Source organism: Mercenaria mercenaria, chromosome 3, assembly GCF_021730395.1.
Source record: "Mercenaria mercenaria strain notata chromosome 3, MADL_Memer_1, whole genome shotgun sequence".
NCBI lineage: Eukaryota > Metazoa > Mollusca > Bivalvia > Venerida > Veneridae > Mercenaria > Mercenaria mercenaria.
The window spans coordinates 64,038,164-64,064,382 of NC_069363.1; the positions used below are offsets into that span (position 1 = coordinate 64,038,164).

The following is a 26,219-nucleotide window of genomic DNA, read 5'->3' on the forward strand; positions in this document are numbered from 1 at the left end:
ATGGGCGCTTACAGTAAAAGTTTTTAAACAGTTTTGGCAATGTCTTTTGGTGTTTTGTCACAAAAATGTCCATAATTTGCTCTACGAAAATGAAAGTAATTTTTATTTTTCTGAGGTTTTATATTGTCTACCGGTATGGAAGTACTGTTTTGGTAGGCAGGCGATTATTATCATGCATAAACCTTTCAGGTAATATTTGATGGGGTAGCATACTATGCCCCAACGATAACTTGATATTTACAAACATGACTATAAATAGATTAAAATGGAACATAGGGAATTCAACATTTTTCTAACATGTTTAACATGTTACAATCTAAATATTTCTAGAATTTGTACCAATGAAAAATTAGCTCAGTGGTAAAGCATACTGTCCATGTTCAACAGATCTTTTACCATGCGGGTTCGAAACTCAGCATCGACAGTTAATTTTCATTTCATTTTTGCATACTATGAAAATTAAATTCCATCATGAGCTCTGTGACAACACGACAGAGAGGTATATAAAGGCGATATGGCAGATCAGAAAAGTTTAGTATATATAAAAGATGATATTGATTAAATGCATGCATTTTAGCCATGCAAAAAATGAACATACTAAATGTGTTATATAAAGACATATATGCGAAAACAAACCATCAAAGAAAGAAACAAAAGCAAAAATGAAAACGAATAGGAAAACAAACAAAAAATCTGAAAAAGAAACCTCATGAGGATTCGAACACACACAACGATTCGCTTATATCCAATTCTTGTCTGCATTTTACCCAACTGAGCTATGTTGCCATATACTAAGTGGATATTTAAAATGGAAGAAATACTAATATTTGCTTGTCAAGTAATGTGAAAGCATTATGAATTGTTATTTTGTCAGTTATCAGGAATTAGACTCGTCCTCGCGTTTCGGCGGGAATCACGTTATCATTGGGGATTAGTACCTTCCCGGCCTTATATGTGTCCTTTTACCACTTCCTACACCTATATAAACTAAAGTTACAGATCGGGAACAATTATCTCGCCATACCTTCTACGGATAAATGTATATTTCTAAAAGTAACATAAATTCCTTACATGTATGTAATTCTGTGTCAGGAAAATCTTCCTGTCTTTTAGTTCATTATATCATCGGAGATCTAATGTCTGTGATAAAATTTCCTCAGAATTGTAACCGCTGGACATTTTGAGAAGGAATGACGGTATGTAAGTCGGATATCAACCTCGTACATCGGCCTTTCTCCGTAGGAAAGACCTACACACGGGCTTCTCGAAACACCTGTTGACAGAGAAAGACTTCGTTCACGGTCGATATCCTATACGTCGTGTTCAATGCTGTCACATAAGTTTCTGAAAAGTTAATTGTGCTCCCCCACCACCCATGAGTGGTGGGGGCATATAGATTCTGTCTTGTCCGAGTCTTTATCATGAGATGAACATGCGCACCTCCCATTTTTCGTCTGGCACCACCCCCTATTTTAGAGTTATTGCCCCTGAAATAGTCAGAAATGCATATTTTCACCTTGTGACGCGCCTAGCTCAAAAAGTGTTTGATATAAATTGGTGAAACTTTGCACGAGACTTTACCATGATATAAACTTGCGCACCTCTTATTTTTTGACTGGCTGCACCCCCTATTTTTAAAGTTATTGCCCCTGAAATAGTCAAAAAGCCCATTTTCACCTAATAATTTGCCTAGCTCAAAAAGAATATAATGTAAATTCAAACCTTGCTTGGGTATACTATTTATCATGATATGACCTTGCACACTTGGCATTCTTTTTGAGAATTTTAGTGCTTATTGTAGAGTTACGGCCCTTAAAATAGCCAAAATAGTGGATTTTTTGTTTGTGATGCTCATAGCTCAAAAAGTATATGGCCTAGAATACTGATTCCTTTTCATAAAATGTTTGTTGAGGCTAAATTACCCCTTAAGACTGCAAACATTTGAATTATTACCCCTTATTTGTGACAGATGTACTAGTGTTGGGGGGGGGGGCGTGCACACCCTGTGTCCTACAGATATATTCTACTCTCAGTCTGATTTTGTTCATTGTCGACATAACAGTGTAACAGTGTCCAAATAATTTCAGTTTATCTTTGATAGTTGTCAACGTAGGTTTCCTAGCGGCTGTAGGATTTACCACTCAAGTTATGCACCAGTGTAATACATAACGTTCATGTAGATATTCTAAACTACACTTATCTCAAAACTCCTAGCCATATTTAAGCGGAACGTTACAGGAGTGGGTACGACGTTTAGTTGTGCATACAGTCGGCATGTTTTACTATGGTTATTTATTTTGCAGAGTTGTTGCCCCTTTCCCATATTAATGAAATACACACACACACTGTTATACTACACTATAAAGTAGAATTCAAGTAATACTTCAGTAATCAGCCTAGTTGCGTATACACTCAGGCCATGATTTTACAGTTAACCGTGTTTTACTGAGTCATGACCCTTTGATTTTTATACATAACGTCTATATACATGTAGTCCCATTCGTATACAATAGTCTGTATATGTTAAAATTTACTTATGCATTCTTATTTGTAAAGAAGCCCTGCCTTATCATGCTTAAGTGTTTGTGGAGATATTTGAGAGAAAAAAAAAGACACCGAGCTACGTTCAGCCACCCTTTCTCCATATTACACTGACGAGATCTGAAAACGCCACAAACATATGCCTGAATATGTTTTTACTACAAAAAGCATCACCACAAACACATCTCGACACTCTATTCTCATTGTGTTAATTGCACGGTCTGTTGTCACGGGTGGTAAACGCGCAACCAAATTCCTGCTGGGAATACGCTTAAAATGGGTTGCGCGACGTCCGGTGCTGGTGTTGCGCATAATACCCCAGTCACACATACGGTGCGGAAAGCTACGTCTAGCCACGGATAAAAAACGTAGTAATCCGTATCGACCCGTATTGAAACGTACCTGAGACGTACCTTAATGTAGTAAGCCGTATCAATTCGTACCATTTCGTACGGCTCAGGTACGGATCGATACGGGTTACTACGTTTTTATCCGTAGCACGACGTAGCTATTTGCGCCATATGTGTGACTGTGGTATTAAACAGAGGAAATTGAGGCGAGTGAAGTCATGATTTTGCTTAGTATGAGACAAGAATATTTTTTCTCGAAAGAAGGAAAATGCTATTCGACACAAATATGATGATACATCATATATATAAAATATCTGGTTTGTAATTTATGATTCGGCTCTATTATCACAAAAACTCTGGCGAAACGAAGCGTGAATAAAGTATGAAATCAACAAAAATGACAGTTTCTGACCTCATATGCCTTATCTGAGGACATCTGATGCTTTTTATGATAACTCAACTGTTATGAAGTAACGGATATCAAAATCATTTGCTTCAGATCCTGCTTACGGGGACATAATTGACAAAAATCATCGGGAATGGGGTTGCGCACCGGGAATGGAGATGCTCGTATACATCATAATGTATATAATGTATACGCGCAACTCCATTCCCTGGGCGCAACCCCATTCCCGATTGTTGTTTTTTTTTTTTTGCCAATCTAAACCCCCAAAAGCAACATTTCATTCAAGTGTATGTAATATTCATGACTGTTATACACGTGTTTGATCATTAGAAGCGTCACATTTCCAGAAAGAAGGCACAAGAATTAAAAAATTTGCATTTTTCATGATTCCAAACTTTTTTTGACAGATCGAGCCAGCAGAGTTATCATGATAGGGCTGATTCTTAAATTAATAATTTGGTATTTCAAACATATGATCTTTATTCATTTTTGTGTCGAATAGCATTTTGCTTTTTTCGAAAACATCCATAAATATGTTATTATTTACAAAAACAAAAACCCACCTTACTTGATTTTGTATAATTATAATGATGCGCAACACCACCACCGGAAGTCGCGCAACCCATTTTAAGTGTATTCCCAGTGGGAATTGGATTGCGCGTTTACCACCCGTGGTTGTGCTGATTGAATTTGAAAAATCGAGATGTGTAGGTGTTGAACATTTCAAGGTGGTGCTTTTTGTAGAAACAATATAATTATTCAGGCATATGTTGGTTTCTTTTCCATATCTCGTCAGTATATAACGCGACAGCGGCATATGACTTTTCTCAAAATTTCAGTTAATTAATCTTCATTTGTTTTTAGTATACATATTCCTAAGCAATTCCAGTCTTTTTTTTTTCAGGCATATAGTTTTCCTGATATTTTTAGTCTGTCTTTTGTTTAATTTCGTTTAATTCATATCAGTTTCCTGTCATTTTGTTGGCGGCATATAAGTTTCATAATTATGAATTTCAGTCAGTCTTTCGTCTTTGTAGGCGTGTAAGTTTGCAAGTATATCAGTTAGTGTGTATTCATTGTCGGTACGTTTCTAAACAATTCTAGTAGGTCTTTGTTCGTGGTTGTATAACAGCTTTCTTGCAATTTCAGTCGGGTTTCCTTCTAAATGACATAAACGTTTCATGGAAAATGTTATCGGTATTTTAAGCTTCTTAGAAATTTTATAATTTCATTCCTTCCTTTATTCGTTGTCGACATTTTACTTTCCTTGCCATTTCTGTCTTTGTTTCGGCACATCAAGGTTTGAAACAACAGAAGTCAGTTTCTTGCATATCGGACTGGAATTTCTGGTATTTTCACCCGGTGCTGGAAAACTCTTTCTTGCATACCGGACTAGGATTTCTGGTGATTTCACCGGTGCTGGAAAACTCCGTATTACACCCCGAGTAGACTGGCATCAGTCGTTAGAGTCATTAAAAGTAAAGCTCTTGGCCATAAAATCAATCCTCTTTGATAGCACTTTATGAAAAAATTTACAATATCTCTAACCTCTGACTCTAACGAGATTAGCCTAAAGAGGGAATGGTTTTCTTGGAAAAAATTAGCATCAGTATGAAGAAAGAATAAACTTTATTACAGGTAACTTGATCTCAACAGACTTTGTAAAGTCTACACCCCGAGGTGTAAGATGACTCTCGTGCCGTAAATTACATAAAACGAACTACATCTGTACAGTAGAGTTGTGTAGTAATAATAATGTTTTACGTAAAACGGAATAAAAATCAGATACCTTGATAGTTTCTCTTTGTCCCTTATAACATATTTCTCGATTCGAAAAACGTCATTTTACGTAAAAAACATAACGTTTCACCGCATATGATAAAACAAAACCGGAACTTTTACGTTGTTTCTGTCATTGTAACGTCATGACGTACTTTCTGTTTACGGACGCAAAGTTTCGGCGCTTTGTTGATACGTCACTTTAAGAAAAAAGTGCTGTAAGAAAATCATTTGTTTGAATTTATTTTAATATCATTTGTTGAATATGGCATGCAAGGAAAAGATTCAATCACTGGTGGTAAGTGCAGATGGAAATATCCAGCTCTCGGGTAACTGTTTAAACGGTAACTCGGCAGGAGCCTCGTTACCGCCGTAGACAGTTGCCCTCAAGCCGGATATTCTCATTTGCACCTGCCACCAGTGAAAGAATCTTATAATCTTACACCCGGGTTGTAAGATGACTCTCGTGCTGTAAATGACGTATTACGAACAGATTTATGTAGTTAGGCTACAGATTTTTTCATAAACGGAATAAAAATCCAATATACTGATAGTACCTCTTTATTCCTTATAGTATATTTAAAACGTATGTTTAGCTAAAAAACATAACGTTACGTTGCAAGTCATGGTCAGCTTTTAACGAGAATTTGCAAGAATTCTCTCCCTTCATTGCTGACTGTGTGAAGGCTGATCACTACCAAATAGAATGTAAGCCTCCGCAGGTCTAGTCACAAGTAGTCCAAATATAAATAGTACTAATCTTTTTTCCTTTCCTAGTGCATTTTCTCGGCAGCAATGTGCTTACTTTTACCCTACCGCGTTTCAGTATGTATCACTTTGCATTCTAATGAAATCAGCATGTTCCTATCGCATGCTAGATAAAAATGGCGGCGTAAGAATTTAATGTCACGAAAAGAGAAATTGAAAGAAGCGAAAAGTAGTAAATTCAGCGGGTTGTATTTAACGAACTGTAGTTTTCTTATATAAAAGTTAACACCCCCTTTTCTTTTTGTTTTTCTAAAGTAGCGATCTAGTTCTTTATGGGAATATAAGTCTCTGAAAATCTGATATGCTAGAAAATGTCGAAACACCGTTTTGAAGTGAGTGGATTTTATATGAAATAAAGAACAGCTGGATTTAGTGGTGTTCAGCCTATAAGGGGCAATACATGTTATTTTCTGAAACCCCTCGAAAATGAATGGAAATGCCATTAATCTATTCTTTATGATGTAAAACGGTAACAAATGGCTGAAAACGCTTAAATTTCTTGTGTTTTTGGAATTTAGATCGAATTTTCGACCAGGTGGCAGTATTTTGGTTCGTTTTAGGACCTAGTAAATGTCTTTTCTCGCATTTTAGCACTTCAGTTGTCTAAATAATATTGAAATTAGCATGTTTCTGAATGAAAATGACAAACATCTTAACGATTAAATGGATGTTAAATGTAAATTCCACGAATAAGGTAAAATTAATTGAAATATTGCTTGCACAGGGCTAAATTTTGCATATTTTTGGGGATGGGGGTGACCTGTAATGAATTGTCATTTCTCTATATTTTCTCAATATTTTGCACCAAAACAAAGCAGAATCATTGTGAAATAGGTGTACCTTGAGAATGAATGCAAATTCATGGAAAAATCATACAAAAATTTTCTCTTATAAGCAATTCTCTTCAAACTGGATTGCCTCCCTTACATTAGCTAAAGTCGTGTCATTCTTGACCTAAGTCAATAATTTAATTCTTTGTTATGGATTTTGCATTGATCTAATATTTTGCTTTAAGTAACCGTAATACACGGAAAATAAGGTCGCATGTTACTCCATAGACAGCAACAAAATATGTAGCCAGTTTTTGATATAAATCATGTTTTATAGATTCATATAGAAGTTGTATTCATGCAAAGATATAGAACGTTTCTGTAAAAAGAACCCACAACATTATGTTAGCTTCTGATATTGCGAAATTCGTGTTGTCATGTAACAGAAAATGAAAACATTTAAATAAATTTCTTTTCTTTTGATACTTTGAATCCCGCCAAACATTAAAATCTGAGAATTATTTCATAAACGAGCTTTCCCACAAACACATGCATACATAATAGTTTTCCTCGAGAAAAACGAAACTTTTGTGATGATACATGTATTCCCATTTTGACTGATTTTTCTTGTCTATATAACGGTACTTTTGTTTAACTTTCATGCCTAGATGTTTACTCTTTAAAACATGATAAAATAAAGTAATAAACTAAGCAATACTGTATTTGACAGGCAGTGGGGAAGAAAAACCCGAGTAATTTGACAAATTAAAAAAACATACATGTTACTAAAACACGAACACACATGTTTTATTAACTGGTCGTGATCCAAGGTTTTCCACAGTTAGACCACGATAATCTGTAAATAGCCAATCGCAAAGCAGACCTGTACTCGTCTATATTTCATATACAACAGTAGCGTTGTATATATATATCGGGGGAAACTTGGGCAAAAAACGCGTGAATTTCGTGTCAATTTACCATCTAACAATACAGGCTAACGCCGGAGTTAAATGACCTTGCAATACTCTCACCAGTTATCAATGGGATAAAAAATAAGACTGACTTGGAGGTAAATTCAGTTGACAACGTCTAAATATTAATATCGTAAAAATGACCCCATGTTATTGGATTCAATAAAATTGAATTACAATAAACTACATATTTGTAGTGTAGAACCAAGTGGAAAAAAACGTAATTTACACATTTACTGTCTGAAACTTTTCCAACAGTTGTAACTTTTATGTTCACTTGTTATAAAATAGACATGTCAGCACGATCCTTACATTTGCAAACAACTGGATCCAGTTGTTCGAAACTTTAACAGGCGATGAGTTAACTGTCGATTAACTTTATCATTAGATTTCGACAGTTTAGAAAACTTAGAAAATCAAATGTACTTGTTAAGGATTATAAACACTAAATCATCTTTACAGTAAAATTAAAACATCATACTAGTGTTTCCCACACACCAAGACTAGTATCTTGAATAGAAATTTAACAGGCGGTTAGTTTAACAGCTTAATGCAGTGGTCGTGGGTTCGAGCATCATTGGGGTCACGGCCATGACTTCTCATATGACCCCAGTAGTGGTTTTCATAGGAAACGGAGTGGTTACAATAAGCTTGAAGCTTTCATCACAATCGAGCTAAAACAAATTAGTATAAACTAAACTAAACTAAACTAAACTAAATTAAATTACAGCCCGTTAAAGTTTCGAACAACTTGGCCCAGTTAGAAAGTAGAACAACTACATCATTCTTACAAGAAGGACACGATATAGTAAAAGGTGTTCGTAGTCCTACGAGCATCTACGCACTAACTGTATCCTGATAAACAAAATAAATAAATAAATAAATAAATAAATAAATAAATAAACACCGACACTGGTTCCTGTTTAAATAACAAAAAATGAATATAACGTTAACCATAACCACGTTGTCACTTTACACCGATTGTTGAAAAGTGATTTCTAATAGAATCTGATAAATTGTATGACTGTGATTATGTATATCAACATTTAGCACTAGTCCATACTTAAAATACAAGATTACTTCAAACAACAATATTTTTTTATCCAACATGTTTACCTCCGATTTGCTGTCAGCCTTTTTTTGTAGTTTCGGAACCTGGCTATCGTCTTGAATCAACGTATCTGTCATCGTGTTTCGCCAACATGCAAATTCCTCACAAAAACTAATTGTTCAGCATGCAGTTCAGTTTTGAGTATTTTTGAGAAATCCATATTTATCTAATTAGCATTTGTGATTGCAAATGACTCAAAGTGTTAATGAACGTCAAATCTTAGTAAATCCAGTATTTGAGTAAAACTGAATTTATACAAAATAACCTGCACTACTGACAAATAAGCGCTAATGGTACAATGTTAATATCACTCTTATAAAAACACGTTAATCCTAATTTCTATAGAACACGTGGGAGAGTTTTCAATAATTACAGTTTTTATGTCACGTGGTCTAAGTCGGATAGACAACTCGTGCCGTTGTCTACGGGATATATACAACTCCCTTTGCTCGTTGTATATATCCCGTAGACTACGGCACTCGTTGTCTATCCTATACAAATCAAAGACAGAAAGAATCTACTGTATTATGAATCAAGTTTCTGATTTTTTTTCTGATCAGCATTGGTGTATGTGTATCATATAGATCCTAACTCATTTTGTTAAACAATTAGCTCTGATCCATCCTGTCTCCTTATTTATAGTGTCTAAGTTACTTGATTATACATAAATCAAATATGCCATTCAGATATTTGTTTGTACATACTATACAATTTATCATTAAATCAAATTGATCGCGTAAACTAAAGTCGTTAGCTGTAAAGGTGCCTGATTTTCATGCTTTCCACGAACAAAACCGTGACAAAAAATGTAGGTCGTACTAAAGAGATAATCCTGCTGTGCGAGCAAACTCATGAAAAGCGTGCCAATTTTTGTAAGCTTGGATTTCATTTCTAAAATAGGCATGATATTGCGCGTCTGTTAATTTCACCCTTTCTTTGAACATCAAAGAAACTATGTTGTGTCTTTTGTTTAAAGCCCTGCTCCCGTCAAACATTTTAACCTTGAATTGTCACTGAAAAAGCATGTAAACCATGACTATGAACAGTAACGCCTGTCAAAATAGAGTCTATTTTATATAAAATTCTATATGAAATATATGTGGTTTTGCGTGCTTAAGTGTGGCCGTTAACTGTTACCTACTGTAATCATGGGTTGCATATACACAAAAGAATTTGAATAGCCGGGAAGCAGGGCTTTAAATAAATGCACACATCCTCCTTCCCCTCTTACCAGCTTTTAGTGAGCGCCTAACTTGCAAATTACACTATTTCATTTTTTGTTGGATTTAACGTCGCACCGACACACGATAGGTCATATGGCGACTTTCCGGCTTTAATGGTGGAGGAAGACCCCAGGTACCCTTCCGTGCATTATTTCGTCACAAGCGGGCAGAACCACCGACCTTCCGTATGGCTTCCTCACATGAAGAATTCAACGCCCCGAGTGAGGGTTCCGAGTGAGGCTCGAACCCACATCGATGAGGGGGCAACAGATTTGAAGTCAGCGACCTTAACCACTCGGCCACGGAGGCCCCCACTATTTCATTAAAATTTATTTTTTGAAGTAGTTTTTGTCCTTTCGCCGAATATTTCAATATTTGAAAGATATTTAGCTTTCAGTCGGAACTTATGTAATTTATGTTGATTCGTATTGTTCTCATAAACAGTTTGGGGAAATATCAAAGCTCTGTTCTATTCTGTTCTTTTTTGACTAATTAGACAATTATGACCGTTATTATTTCAAAAGACTATATTGAATCGTACGTCAGTTGTTGGTATATGCAGTTCCGTAAATTAACACGGTTTAAGTTACATCAGAACTTCAAGAAATCCACAAGTTTTTTATTTCTTGATATACTTTGAAGTAAAATGGAAGCAAGAAGCCTTTACCCTATTACACTTAAAGTTATATTATTGTATTGTTTATAAAGTCAAGAATACCTACATATGTGATAATAAATTGTCATGCTTTGGAAAATATGATTTATTTGCCTCTAAAGTAAGAGAAATTGATAAGTTTACTGTTTTTCACTATATGTTCAATATAAGCGACGGTGATACTTTTAAAACAAAATTGGAAGCAAGAAGATGTTTAGTTAGAATAAATATTTTTACATCAAATTGAAGAGAAGAAATTGAAGTTTACTGTCATATCTGATAAAATATTCACAAACCAAAATACATATTTGAAATTAATCATTAACAAGAGCACCGCCTTGCGGGTGCTGACGCTCATCTGATTTTTTTTGTGTAATAGAAATATTGTCCTACCCATGATTTTCTAAGTCTAAAAAGGGCCATCACTCTTGCAAAAGCAGGATAGAGATATGTTTCTTGGTGTACAGTGTCCACTTATGATGGTGAAAAACTGTTGCAAGTTTTAAAGCAATAGCTTTGATAGTTTATGAGAAAAGCTGACTTAAACATAATATTCAACCAAGAAAATGATTTTTCTAAGTCCAAAAGGGGCAATAATTATTGCAAAAAGTAGGATGGAGTTATGTTGCTTGCTGTACAGGGTCAGCTTATGATGGTGAACAAGTGTTGCAAGTTTTAAAGGAATAGCTTTGATAGTTTAGGATAAAAGCTGACCTAAACATAAAACTTAACCAAGAAAACAGATTTTCTAAGTCCAAAAGGGGCAATAATTCTTGCAAAAAGCAAGATGGAGTTATGTTTCTTGATGTACAGGGTCAGCTTATGATGGTGAACAAGTATTCCAAGTTTCAAAGCAATAGCTTTGATAGTTTAGGAGAAAAGTTGACCTAAACATAAAACTTAACCAAGAAATCTGATATTTTCTAAGTACAAAAGGGGCCATAAATCTTGCAAAAAGCAAGATGGAGTTATGTGTCTTGCTACACAGGGTCAGCTTATGATGGTGAACAAGTATTCCAAGTTTCAAAGCAATAGCTTTGATAGTTTAGGAGAAAAGCTGACCTAAACATAAAACTTAACCAGGCAACGCCGACGCAGACGCCGACGCCGACGCCGACAACCGCTCAAGTGATGACAATAACTCATCATTTTTTTTTCAAAAAATCAGATGAGCTAAAAATAAATTTCCTATATAATCTATTGCTCAAAGTAATATCAATATGGAAACCAATATTGATTATCGGATAATTTTCAAGGGGGACAACCTACTACTATAAGCCAGTCAAATATAATAAAAGCTGGGGATGGATAAAACAAAGCCGAACTAAACATAGTTAATTGCTTTGAAACGTCATGACGTCTTGCCTGTATACGGACGTTGATTTCCCGCGCTTTGTTTAGGCGCAGATGGAAATATCTGACTATCAGGTAACTGCTTACGTGGTGACTCGACGGAGCCTCGTTACCGCCGTAAACAGTTACCCTCGAGGCCGAATATTCCAATCTGCACCTACAACCAGTGAAAGAATCTTATAAGTTTGTCGCACTACATTTCAGGCCCGAACGGATATGTTTATGGGGACGCAATTAACCTTGGCGCCGGAGAATTTGAAATAAGCCTTGACGAGACAGAGGTAATCAGTACGTTCATGGTAATGGGAACTTTCTCCGCTCCTGATGTTGGTGTAATGATCGAGGCATTGGGATACGGAGCCAGTGACATAGGTTTGGTAAATACCAGTTAGACTACTTAAACATGCTTAACTGTCTGTCTGTCTGTCTGTCTGTCTATCTTTGAATATCGTTTATCTCCCCTTTTGAGTAGGCTATTACTGATTAGACACGCAGATAGTGCACAAGAAAAAGATTTGAGCCGCACCATGAAAAAACCAAGAGAAACCTTTTATGCTTCATTAATTTGAAATAATACACTTGTATTCAAGTAAAGCTGTATACAAACTGTCGAATAAAGCACCTTAATACATCTAATAGATCTTAAGATAAATTACTATTCACCAGCGTTTCCAAGTATTTTCAGGAAAATCCAGCCCCTTCCAATTGTTCTTTCATTTAACTGACAATGCAGGCAAGTTACTGGCGTCATTAGACGAAATAAGGTAATCATAAAATAAAATGCTACAAGAGGAAACTATTAATAAACGTGAAAAATATTCATAAAATAATGTAAGAATGCCGGAAATAATTTCTGTTTCGATAAAGTTACATTAAATTTAATTAAAAAAGTTGTCAGAAAAGAATTGGAATCCATAGTAAGTGTGAGACACCGTGTCATTTTTTAATTGTATTGACCGTTTTATTTATACAGGTTACATTCTACCAATTCAATTCCTTCTTTAATTCATATTAACAATAAAATATTCAGATCTCATTTTCAGCACTTCAAAAAAAAACATATTATGCATATATCAAAAAATAGAAAAATATTGACATGATATGTTGTATATAAGAAAAATAATCTGTTCTGAGAAACATCACCCTCTAAAAATGCCCACATGAAAACAGCTGTTTAGCAATTACGCGTAGGTAGACATTCTTCGCAAAGAATAAAACTTATTCCAGGGAATTCACAATGAAAATGGTCTAGATCTAGGTCTGAAACTAACGAAAACGCCCGAAAATAATGGCGAAGATCAATGAGTAGAATGTCAATACTTACGGACTGTAATTTTCAGATAATTAACTGCTTAAATTTATATAGTATGACAATTATTAGGCTTACATCAAACGCGTATCATTAAAGGCTATACTTTTTTGTATGTGATATCACGTTCATGATATAATCATTAATTTTGGTGGTCTCTCATCTCACACACCATCCCTCCAATAACGTTACTAGCAGTCTTCTGGAGGAGTCACCCATATGGATAAACAGTGGGGACTATATATAAAAGTTTAGAAGCGAAAATAAGGTTCTTGGATTTTTCTCCATTATAAACGTTGTTCACGTTGTGCAACTGGGGTTTTGTTCGGGATTTCACACAGTCAGACCAGAGTTATGGCATTTGACTTAGTATAATATGCTTCGAGGTTCAAAAAAGTTTGTCTAGTGCATATCCCCCAAAAAAGTGTCATTAAACATTATGGGCTTATTATTCAGCATATGCAGTTGTAGACTTGGGGTTTTGTTTTGTATTTCACTAAAACGGACCAGACCAGAGTTTCGACCCTCGACTTAGCCAAAAATATTTTTTGATTTAGCGGAGTTATTAAACTTTATAGGAATATTATTCAGCATGTGAAGTTGTGCACTTGGGGTTTTGATTGGGATTCCACTCAGCCAGACTAGAGTTATGGCCCTTGACTTAGTCAGAGATGCTTAAAGGGCAGAATGTTATGTCACATGTATAATTAACAGATTGTTTTACAACATATGAAGATGAGCACCTGATATTCAGTTTGAAATGGACAAGATATATAATCCCAGACTTAGTAAAATTGTAACATTTTATAAAGAACTTAAAAGTTTTTGTCGCATATATTACTAAAAGTATTTGACCTAGAGTCACGAAACTGTGTAGGAGCATTATTTAGTATCAGAATATGTACACTAGGGAGGGCTTGGTTTTGTTCGGGATTTCACTCCGCAAGACCAGGGCTATATGTAATATAATGTAGTAAAATAGTTAAAATACGCATTAAGGTTCTAAGTATTGTCATACGTATCTAAAAATGATTCTACCTAGAATCATGGAACTTTATAACATGTTAAAAGAAAGTTGTTTGGTAAGTGAAGTTGAGCACCTAGCGTTTTATTTGGGATTTAACCCCTCCTACCCTCCGCTCCCCACCCACCACCACCACCCGCCACCGCAAGAAAAAAATCTGGACCTGGACATAAAATGTATTTATAATATTAAATGCCTGTTTAAAATGTTCTTTTCTAATCGAATAAAGCGTTCATCTGTGCACGTTTGATTATTTTAGTGTGAGAAACTTGGTAGCCGAGGGGATATGACAGATAATGACTGTGATGGAGTCGCTGACGAGGAGGTTTGTAATGGATTGGGTAAGTTGTACTTTTTGTACTATGACTGAAAAAGATTGAATAGCGAATTTAAAGGAGAGACCGAAATTTGCGTCTTTGTGAATTAAACTTGCTAGCAATAACAACTAATTGATTTGAAGGAAAACTTTAAAATCTGTTCTTTCTGGTACTTCATAACATTTCACTAAATCCAATTTGAAGAGTGCATCCGTGGTGTAGTCGAAAGGAGGCCCTAATAAATAGAACCTAATTTTCCCATATTTTTTCGCGCATTTGTATGATTACATGTTATCTGGTGGGAGTCTATTTTAAGATCATGCATATTCATTTCTGTATTATAAAATATTTAATGAACGGGTTAACACTCTATACGAATTATTGTTCCATATCAGCCTGTTGATAATACTTGCATTTCAAAGAAGATTTATTTAAAGACGAATTACAGACCCTGTTGGAAATAAGCCGCAAGGCTTTTACAGGTTATCCTGTGTTTTTCTATCTATCTATCTAGCTAGCAAGCTAGCTATCTGTAATGAATATGCACGCGTCAAAGATGGCGGCGCCCTTTAATCGGATTCCTTTGACAATACCCTTGTATCCATTTCCTGCTTGGTCAAGTGTGCAATGTCAATCCGTTAGCTAGAAGCAGTTCGATGCCACGATAGTTAAACTATAGTTACAAAAGTAGGTGATCAAATTCGGCCATAGATTACGGACCAGTGTTTGTTAATAGCCGGCTTTATTTGTTTTTCAGATGACGATGGAGATTCGGTCATCGATGAAGATTGTAGAGCCTATGTAACAGGTTAATATTATTTTGTTTTTTTTTTCTGAAAACTCAGTTGTTCTTAATAAATAATAATTCATGTTTTGCTTGCTTTAGCTGGACTGTGATGAAAGCATCAAGCTTATTTATTTATTTATTTATTTATTTACTATTTGGTTTAACGTCAAACAGACACATATCTTCCGTAAGCCAGCTGGATGGCTTCCTCACATGAAAAATTCAACGCCCCAAGCGAGGCTCGAACCCACAGAGGGGCCGACACATTAACCATTTAAACATCGCTCCCCTATATCTAAAAGACCATATAAACTCAACCAGTATTTAAGTATCACTCTTTTTTGTGGAAAGGATGTAAGTTCGATAAACAAAATCTGTTTTAGCGAATGCAGAATGGTTTACAATTTGTGATAAATGCATTTACCCGACTCATCTGTGTACCCGTTGTTTCTAGATTTAGAACTAATTTATTCCTCCGTCTTTGTTGTGCCAGCAAGGGAGAGTGAACATATAACTCAACTACAAATTGATTAAAATTCTTAGAAAAAAAAACATCAACACTCATAGGCAACCATGTTTGCAATTTGCATCTATAGGCAACTTTGTAAATAATACGTAAACCATGTTTGAGAAAGCCAATCTTGAAAATCTGTAGCATTTCCCATCTTACCAGTTCACATTGATCACTACAAGACTTCATTTATCACTCTTTTGTTTCCATTTTTTTTATATTTTCCTTTTATAATAGACTTTTCCGGTGCTGTTGGAATCCGTGTTGTCAGTTGTCAAGTCTCACCAGATTTAAGTTTTCCTGCCGACAAAAGGCACGATATAACTGACAGTGATGGGTAAGTAGTAGACAGCATTAATTACTGTAAAAGCACACATTTTCGCTAGGTCAAAATTTCGCAAATTTGAAATTTTGAGAATATTCGCGAGGTTTAATATTCGCGAAATTGTAAAAATGGTATCATACTTGAATTTGAATTATACTAATGATGAGTATTTACCCGAGGATTAGTTTTCATGAGATGTAGGGCCTCACGAGTATAGCGAAAATAAAACTCTCGCAAAAATTTCTGCTTTTACAGTACTTACGAATATTATATCACATGACTCCTTGTATAAATTGCCGGTCCATAGTTTCAAACTATATTCATATTATGTTGTATGAGCGGGCTACATTAAATACATATTAACCAGGATAATAAGTCCATAATTTGAAAATACATGTATAATAAATTTCTGATTTCTATATCATATAGTAAAACACTTAACTGAATGGCTTGCTAGTCAAAAGTTAAAACTATTGACCTCATGCAATAGTTTTGAATATTGACCGGTAAGACATACGCTTAAACTTATGTTATTTAGTCAGAATAACCGAGAGGACGCGTCATTGTATCATGATAAATACAGGTACTTAAAAATCAAAGCCTTGAGGTGCATGTCTGGTGGTTGCGGGTTAGCTAGAGTTATTTTCATTTTAAATGCAAATCTATAAATATACATGTATAAGAAACAAATACTAATGTGCCTCATATCTAAGATAAACTCTGCCTGACCTTACATGAACAGCTGCAATCAGTGATATAACCATGGGCTGAAATACCTAATCATTGACAGATCTTATATAATCTAAATGGCCAGTGTGAATGGATAGAGGATGAATAAGAACTACTTGATCATTGATAATTCATCCGCATTGTTCATGAATGGGACTACTTTGTGTAGCACATGAACATCCTTTGGATGTGATTTGAAATCAAATAAAGATACTACATGATTATCAGAATTACACTTAACTTTGGTAGCGGGTAAACCCGCAACCAAAAATCGACACACCAGTAAGAAATGATGCCGTAAATTGACGAATTAGTCCTTTTCGCAAATTAGCTTGGCCACATGGGTTTTTGCAATGTTTGGCGATTTTAACGTCTACTTGTGGATGCTAAGTGAGCAACAAGATACCAAAACATGTTTTAAGTTATTGTCCATACATTTTTAATATAAGCTTAAGCTAAAGTGCACAGTTTTGTACTCAAACATTTAAAAAAAATACCGAAAGTTCGGTGACATTTTTTTTTCCAATATGAGTCGATTTTGGGAAAAAGGCTGACTAACGTCTGCAGAAGCTTGCTAGAATGTTTGTGACCGAGACAGCGGCCTCGCTTGGTAAATTATCTGCTTGACCCAAATTGTCGAGGACTTTTGAGTTAACTCTGTACTGTTGTTAAAGTCCCTATTTTAATAAACACGAAATTGTCGTGAAGATTTTCTTGAATCACTGAAATCTGCGACTGCGGTATTTCCTTCTGCGTGTGACTTATCGTTTTCTCTAACGACTCAAACCGGTTATATTTCTAAAATGGACTGGTCCCTCATTCAATTTCGGCACTACCATTTATTATTCGGAGTGGTGGTCACTGAAAATTTACTGACTGAATAGCGAACAGTGCAGATCATGACCAGACTGCACGGATGTAATCTACACTGGTCGCAAAGGCAGAATCAGTCGTGTCCAGCATGATACGGATTAATCATAGTCTCTAATCTCGAAATCAAAGCGTTTTCCTCCACCATTTTGACCGACTGCCTCGTGTTTTCTTGTTAGATTTCTCTTGTTCGGAGTCGTCTGGAAAAATGGCCCGTATTTGATTACATACATATGTACGCTTCGTACTAAATCCACACTGAGGAGTAATACCCTGCAGAATGCGTCCCACGTTGAGACAAATATTTCTTGCTATTTTACAGTTGAGTCGTTAGAGAAAATGATAAGTCTCACGTAGAAGGTAATACCACATTCGCAGATTTCAGAAACTTACCAGTGACATAAAAATTAATTTGGATGCATGCTGTTTTTTTCTTATTAAGGCTGATTTATATTATGATTTTTTTCAGAATTTCTTATCTATGTATTCATGAAATGAACGGACCTTAAAATTGGTTCCAAATAAACTATTATCCTGCCAAGTTTATCTGTCGTACTTACTTGTGTGGGACAAAATGTGGGATGAATTATTTGTTTTCCAGATGCGCCATTACTAGTTCAAACCTGTTTAGACCAGACGGCGAGTTTGTCCTGCAGGCCGGCGGAACAGGCGTACAGCCTAAATATTACTACAGTGGGGCGCTTCGACTTTCGCAGTACATGGACGAACCTAAACTTTACTTCAAGTGTGATATTGAAAGGTTCTGTACTGCATCAAGTGACCCTGCATGTCAGGTAAGAAAAACATGGGTCTGTTACCTTTGTCCCCTACAGCTAATAAGATGATATTCCTATTATCTGTCCCCACCGTTTACTACCTAGATGAATCCCATTCAGAAGCCAAAATGAGTCACGCGAGCTATATTAAAAGCACTTTAAAGCACTTACTAAAGGCTAGAGAACACCAGTCGTTTTCCCATAGACTTCCATTATAACATTGTGGCGTGTACGGCCTTTCATATGTCTGAACACAGTTTTTCAAGAACTATCTTACTTCCACCAAAATATTGGGGATTTTAATATAACTTGGCACAAATATACCCCGTAATAAGACGATGTATCAGGCACAACATTCAGACCCCTAGCTCAAAGGTCGAGATCGCATTTGGCATGAACAGGGTCTGTTTCGTGTCCGGTCAGGGACTCTCATCCACCAAGGAAACCTGGAGATCAAAGGTCAATAGGTTTTTTCCTGTCCGGTCTATAACTGTGTCGTGCTAAACAGGGTGTAAATATCAGTTGGCACAAATATTCCCCTGGATGAGACAACGTGTCGTGTGCAAAAGCCTTGGTCACATTTGGAAGTCAAAGGTCTACATGGGCATTTTTTTCAGTCCGGTCTGTAAATCAACAATCCTTAATGGGATTTTAATATTACTTGGCACAAATATACCCCATGATATGACGATGTGTTCTGCGCAATTTCCAGTCCCCAACTTAAAGGTCAAGGTCACACTTGGAGGTCAGAGGTCGATAGATATTTTTAGCTCACGTGAGCCGAAGGCTCATCGTGAGCTATTAGGATCGATGAATGTCCGTCGTCCGTTCACATTTAGTTTGTTCACACTCTAGCATCCACAATTTTAAAGCGATCGTAATCAAACTTGGTCACAATGTGTTTTTGTCACAAGACCTCGGATGAGTTTGACTATGGGCTAGATCGAATCAGTATGTCCAGAGTTATGTGCCCGTGATTGACATAATTTGCTATATTTTGTTTTCTTCGTTGTTTCTCCACCAATCCAACTCATATTTATATAGCATGTGTATGACTTCAAGATCTTGGATGAGTTAGATTATTAGCAAAATCAGACCGACAGGACAAGAGTTATGTGCCCTTGATTGACAAAATTTACTATATTTCACTTTGTTTACACTCTATCATCTTCATTTCTTCATCAGTCCTAATCATATTTACATAGTTATTAGTATATGTATTGCCATAAGATCTTGGACGAGTTCAATTTTGAACAAAATCAGACAAGTAGAACCAGAGTTATGGGCCCTTGATTTTGTAAATATTCCTATATTTTACATTGTTTACACTATAACACCTTCATCAATCCATATCATATTTATACAGAAGGTGTATGATCATAGGATCTCAGATGAGTTCGATAATGAGTGAAATCTGAACATTTGTACTAGAGGACTCGCCCTTGGTTTTACAGAAATTGCTATATTTTCCCTTGTTTACACTCCAGCAACTTCATTTCTTCACCAATCTAAATAAGATTTACACAGAATGTGTATTATTAAAAGATATGAGCTAAATCAATTTAGTAGGACTAGAGTTATGTGCTTTCGATTTACAAAAAATGCTTTGCATTTTTCTTCCTTCACTAGTCCTTATTGTGTGTATGTAATTGATTTGAAAGTCCAGGTGGTCTCAGATTATCGAGGTAGATAACTCTGGACTGATTTTATTTCAAATTAACTCCCTTTGTCTTTAATTAAAATAAATATATTTTGGTAACTACTTGCATGATTGGTCCCAGATTCCATTTATGTGATCAAGTGGATCCAGGCAATCAGGGTAGACAACTCTGGAGTGAATTTTTGACAAATAACCTCCCTTTATTTTAATTTGACACAAATATCACTCAGGTAAGCGATATAGGGCCATCTTGACCCTCTTGTTTCCTGTGTGATTTTAATATTACTTAGCAAAAATGTTTTCCATAAGGAGACAACTTCTTATCCCTAACTCAAAGGCCAATGTCACTGTCAGAGGTCATAGTCAATAGTATATTTTTTCTGTCTTAATATTACTTGACACAAATGTTCAACATAATGAGGAAATGTGTCATGTGCAATACCCAGACTCTGAGTGCAAAGGTCAAGGTCACAACTGAAGGTCAAAAGTTAACATTGATCTTTTCCTGTCCAGTCTATCAAATATTTTTATATAAGCTCATGTGTCATATCAGGAAGGTCTAATACGTATCAGTTGTTCCAGGTCATATAGACCAAATTAAAAAAAACGGTGTATTTTCTTCAGAATTACTTCCCTTTAATATGATGATTTCTTACATTTTTTTCTCATATTTTCCCACCAGTTTCAAAATGAAATGTTATCAAAATTGAAATTAGATATTCTTTTATATTTATAGATGTTCTGAAAAAGTCAACAACTACATAGATTTTTGTACATGCAAATTTTCTTCAAAGTGTTGTGTTATAACATATTGTATATATACAGTACAATATCGTTATACACCATTGACATACTAGTATATCAAATCATTCTGTTATACTGCTGTAGAGAAAATTAGGTGTAAGTAGGGGACTTTGCATGGCATGGCAGTACTTCATTCTCTTGTTTTTTCTGATCATCATCATGAAGTTTACATGAGCATATTATCGAGAATTTCATATACAATACTTTTCTGACCTTTGATCTTGTTGCGGGCATTATTTATTACTCTGGCAAACATTTTCAGGGGGCAAGTGTTATACAATGTTGATATCATTATTGTAGTTTGGTTTACAGTCACACCGACACATATTAGGTAATATGGCGATTTTGTCAGCTGTTGATTGTGGAGGAAAACCATAGGTGTCTCCCAGGTGTTATTTCAGGCTTTGGTGGGCACTTGTGTAGAACCATCAACTTTCCTTGAGCCAGATTGATAGCTTCCTCACATGAAGAATTCTACGCTCTGAGCAAGTTTTCGAACCAACTCGGCCTCGGAGGCGGATCTATTGCGAAGGAGCGCAGAGGAACTATCATATATATATATAAACTATGCAATAAATACGGTATCTGAGTCATTTACAGCACAAGAGATATCTTACACCTCTAGTTTTCCAGCACCGGTGAAAGAAAACCGGAAAGTCTCGTCCAGTATGCAAGAAAATGTTGAGTTCTTACTTTAGTGTACCCTTTTCTTTCATTTTATATTAAATTAATAGTAAATACATATATATATATATATTTCTGTTATTATGTCTCCCACCTCATAGTGGTGTGGGAGACATATTGATTTACTTCAGTATGTGTGTGTGTGTTTCTGTGTGTGTATCTGTCTGTCTGTCACAAAGCTTGTCCGCACTCTAAGTCAAACATTTCTCACCCGATCTTCACCAAACTTGAACAAAATATGTCTGACCGTAAGACCTTTTTCCAAGTTTGATAACTAGCCAAATCGGCCCAGGCACTTCGGAATTATGGCCCTTGAATTACCGAAAAATCCTCGGAGCGCACGCGCATCCGTGCACCCAAACCGTACCCTATACTACTTTTAGTAGTAGTATAGGGTATGTTTTGGGTGCAAGAATGCGCATGCACAAGTAGTATAGGGTACATTTTGGGTCCAAGAAAGCGCAGACTGACTTACTATTTAGATGATTAGGGAGTTGTGGGAGACATGAGCTTTTCTCAAAAGCATCTCTAGTTTTTGTATTGAATATATTGTCTCGCCATTCTGTATTTTAGCGAAAGTCAGTAAGTAGTTACAATACAAAGGTTAAAGGCAAACTCATTGTATTTACGTTTCTTGCATGTTATTTAGGATACTAGAGTGCATATTTGACCAATTAATTAATTGTGTGACTGGGATTAGAAACATTTTGCATGTAAACTAGTGCAAATTTTAAGCATGTTAGATTAAGTTATATGTAAATGTACTAATAATATTTTCAATGGATGAAAGTTCTATATCTCTAAACTACTTTATGTGACCTTTGTTTCACAGTTTGTTTATGTATTTATCCAGTACATTTAAATTCTATTTTGTGCAAAAAAAAACATACAAAAAAAAAAAAAAAATACAACATACATTGAAACAGTGCAATTTATGCTTGGCTGTTACACTAACTTCCTTCAACATAAAAATCATTTTCTGTTTTAAATAAATGACAGTCTTTACCCTGATTGTGACAAAGAGCGCTATGATTTTGGTATGTACTTGTTATATTTTTAGCTTAATGGTGAACTTATAAGATCGCTGTATGCCCGTCATCTGTCAATCCGTTGTCCAAAATTCTTTAAAAAAACATCTCCTAGAAATCACATGGCCAATTTCGATCAAACTTCACAGGAATAGTCTGTGGGTGGTCCTCTGTCAGATTCCTTCAAATATAGGTCAACAACGCCCCCGAATTCTGGTTTACATGGCAACCAGATAAGAAAAAAATTGAAACTGCTGGCTCAAATTCAAACTTCACAGCAATATTCTTTAATTAACCCTCTACCAAATTACTTCAAATCATTTCGTTTCGTTAAAAAGAAAATGACTGCCAGGGGCTGGCCTAGTTTTCTCTATGTGAATATTTGACAATTTTCGAAAAACTGCCATACGATTTTGAAATATTTTCACAGTAATGATTCTTGAGTGATCCTCTCAAAATTCCTTCAGATTAATTGTGATTTGAGCCGCGCCATGAGAAAACCAACATAGTGGGTTTGCGACCAGCATGGATCCAGACCAGCCTCCGCATCCGGATGCGCAGGCTGGTCTGGATCCATGCTGGTCACAAAGCCACTACGTTGGTTTTCCCATGGCACAGCTCATTTGTCTATAAACGTGCTGCTAATTTTTCCTATATAGCTTTATGGAAAACTCAGAAATCACTGGCCAGATTTCAATATGAGTTCACAGCAATGTTCCTTGGTTGACCCTCAACCTTTGTTAAATCCGGCTGTGAATCCTCAATTAGCAATTAAGGGTCATCATGGCCCTTTTAGTTTAGGTTAAAGGCTTTCATTTCGTTTAATATATTGGTTGATTATAATATCATAAGATTAAATGAAAATAATGTTAGACAAATTAATGTTATCCATACGTATTTTTGATCTTACTCACCGTCAAGGTCATATTTGTACTTTCTAAACCAACTGCACAACTTGGCCAGAGGTTAGAGTAGCTAAATGTTATCCGTAACAATTGGATGTGGTACTAAAATCAATTTATGTCTTTTATCATACATGGTTTGCCGTCAGCAGACATTTCTAGTTTTTTCGTCTGCTTTTTTTTCTTCTTCAGATACATTTCGAGTTTTTTCGTCTGCTTTTTATTCTTCTTCAGATACATTTCGAGTTTTTTCGTTTGCTCTTTATTCTTCAGATAGATTTGGTTATGCTGGTCTGCAATGCGCAGTAAGAAGTTCGTGAACTGCATATCACGCTTCTGTTTTCAAGTGCAGTCTGGTCAAAACTTCCGTATTAGAACTGCGAACTAAGGACTAGATTTACAGGGCCTAGTTTTGGAATCCAATTTGAATCGCGAACGAACTGCGAACCACAGACCAATTTAACCAATATCTTTAGATAGACTTTGTTACATAAGTAAAGATATTGTTAAGATGAAATCGCCTGGTAATAGAGTGGAAACATTTCTTTGCTAGATATAACGTCTGCTTTCATTTGTCGACTGGTCAGGCATAGTCATTTTCATTTTTCATCCTATTAATACATTCAATGTTTAGCTCTGTTTTATCTAATACTGGGCTATATTTAGCTATTTCTTCTTCAGGAAATGTGTGCTGGAGGTAGAAAACGTAGGGAAGACGAAGAATCACCAGCGATGAAAAATATAACTACAGATATCTGGGTCTTACCTTATTTCCCGTCCACTGACAAACCAACGGTTACAGGTAATACATTTGAACAGGAATCTAGCAACTAGTATCTATCTGTCTAGTTATCAAAGTAATAAAAACGTTACTTCTGTCGAATACAACTTATTAATGTCCTTCTATACTGTCTCTTCTTTGACACTCCAACTACTCCACAATATAGTAGTATGTTCATTTCATTTTGTATTATTTGTAAATAATTTATACATCTTTGTTGTTGTTTTTGTGAGTTTATAACTTGGCTATAATCAAATTGGCATATTTTTATGCATATTTCATTTCATTTTGCATATTTGTAACTAATGGGTACGTCTTTGGGTTTTTTTTTTTTTTTTTTTTTTTTATTGTAGTCCTGCTTACACATTCTTTGCATTTAATAGATTATTTTGTGATTTTCTTAGTTCTTTTTTATAGTTCCAATTTCTTTGCTATATTGATGATTCTAAATCACGTTTGAGACTCGGTCTCAGACTATTTTATGAGGAACCAACAAGCAGTAATGTAGTGATTGTATTAAATAACCCTTACGAATTTATGTTTGTTTAGGAAAAATATGTTTTTATGAAAAGAACCCGTGACAAATGGCATATTCTCTGTATGCGAAGTTGTTCCGGGAAGTTATGCTTTCCGAATTGCCTAGAACGAAAATATAGTCGCCAACATTAAATCGCCCCTATCGGATGTACGCACGTACTGAGTGTACAATATACTGATGGGTTTAATAGTGTACATTCAATGCGTGTGTACACTTAATGCGGGAGATTTAATGCCAGATAATCACACGGAAAATGCCGAGTGTGATTACGATGTACGTGTATATTGTACGTAAATTAAAAATAGATGACTAGTATCTTTTAATAAAATATCTAAATTCGTTTTGACTTACAGAAACGGTAGAAGGTGCCACCAGCTTCAAAGCCTGCATAGACAATGACTACGTGCAAATGTCGTTCATTCTACTGGTTGTGTTGATGTTGGTTTCATTCTTCACGGCGCTCAGTTTCTGTTGCTTATTCAGACGAAGATACAACCGGGATAAAGAAATGGAAAGAAATATGTACCACAACAGACAAAATAAAGTTTGGAAACGCTAAATTTGCAATGGGGGCATACCGTTCTTAATGCAGACCTTTGAATCATTTAAATTTTGTGAACCTTGTTAAATGAACTGGAATATTTTGAAAACGAATTGACTACGTGGCCATGTACGAATCTCGGGCCGTGCCGGATGTTTCTTTAGATAAAACTAAGGATATAGAATTTGGATAAAATTATTAATATCGTTTTAACTTATTATGCCTCATATTTACAAACAGATTAAGTAATTAGACTGACCAGTTATGCTAATTTCTGAAACCCAAAAGAGGCAAGAGAAATAGCGAAATCTAAACTTGTTCACCATACGCACGCACGCACGCACGCACGCACAAACGTACACTATTTCAATATACATATGTATATAATTTTAGCTCGACGGCTCGCAAAATATCTAAGGCTGTTTAAATTTTATGGAACACTTTTCAACTTCACTAGTTCTTCTTCATTCCTGTATTGCTATTAAACAACATGAGTATTGACCTTTAAAGGGGACATTATATAAATACCATATGGCAGCGTGTGTGACATTGATATTGTCAACCCGAGGGCAGAATGTCACCCGAGGCGAAAGCCGAGTGGTGACATTCTGTTCCGAGGGTTGACAATATCAATGTCACACATGCTGCCATATGGTATTTATTTTATTATACCGAACAAAACTAAACACATAAAAAATGTTTTAAA

General features: G+C 35.6%; 1 protein-coding gene across 1 annotated transcript in view; it reads left to right on the forward strand.

The window, feature by feature from the left end:
• Positions 1-25,953, forward strand: part of LOC123524528 (uncharacterized) — a 29,642-nt gene extending 3,689 nt beyond the window's left edge. The window contains exons 3-9 of the mRNA XM_045302784.2: positions 12,132-12,304; positions 14,520-14,601; positions 15,335-15,385; positions 16,113-16,212; positions 18,401-18,593; positions 24,335-24,455; positions 25,326-25,953. Of these exons, the coding sequence (XP_045158719.2) occupies positions 12,132-12,304; positions 14,520-14,601; positions 15,335-15,385; positions 16,113-16,212; positions 18,401-18,593; positions 24,335-24,455; positions 25,326-25,531 (926 nt within the window). The 3' untranslated portion in view covers positions 25,532-25,953. The remainder of the gene's footprint in view (positions 1-12,131; positions 12,305-14,519; positions 14,602-15,334; positions 15,386-16,112; positions 16,213-18,400; positions 18,594-24,334; positions 24,456-25,325) is intronic.
• The last annotated feature ends 266 nt before the right edge of the window (positions 25,954-26,219 follow it).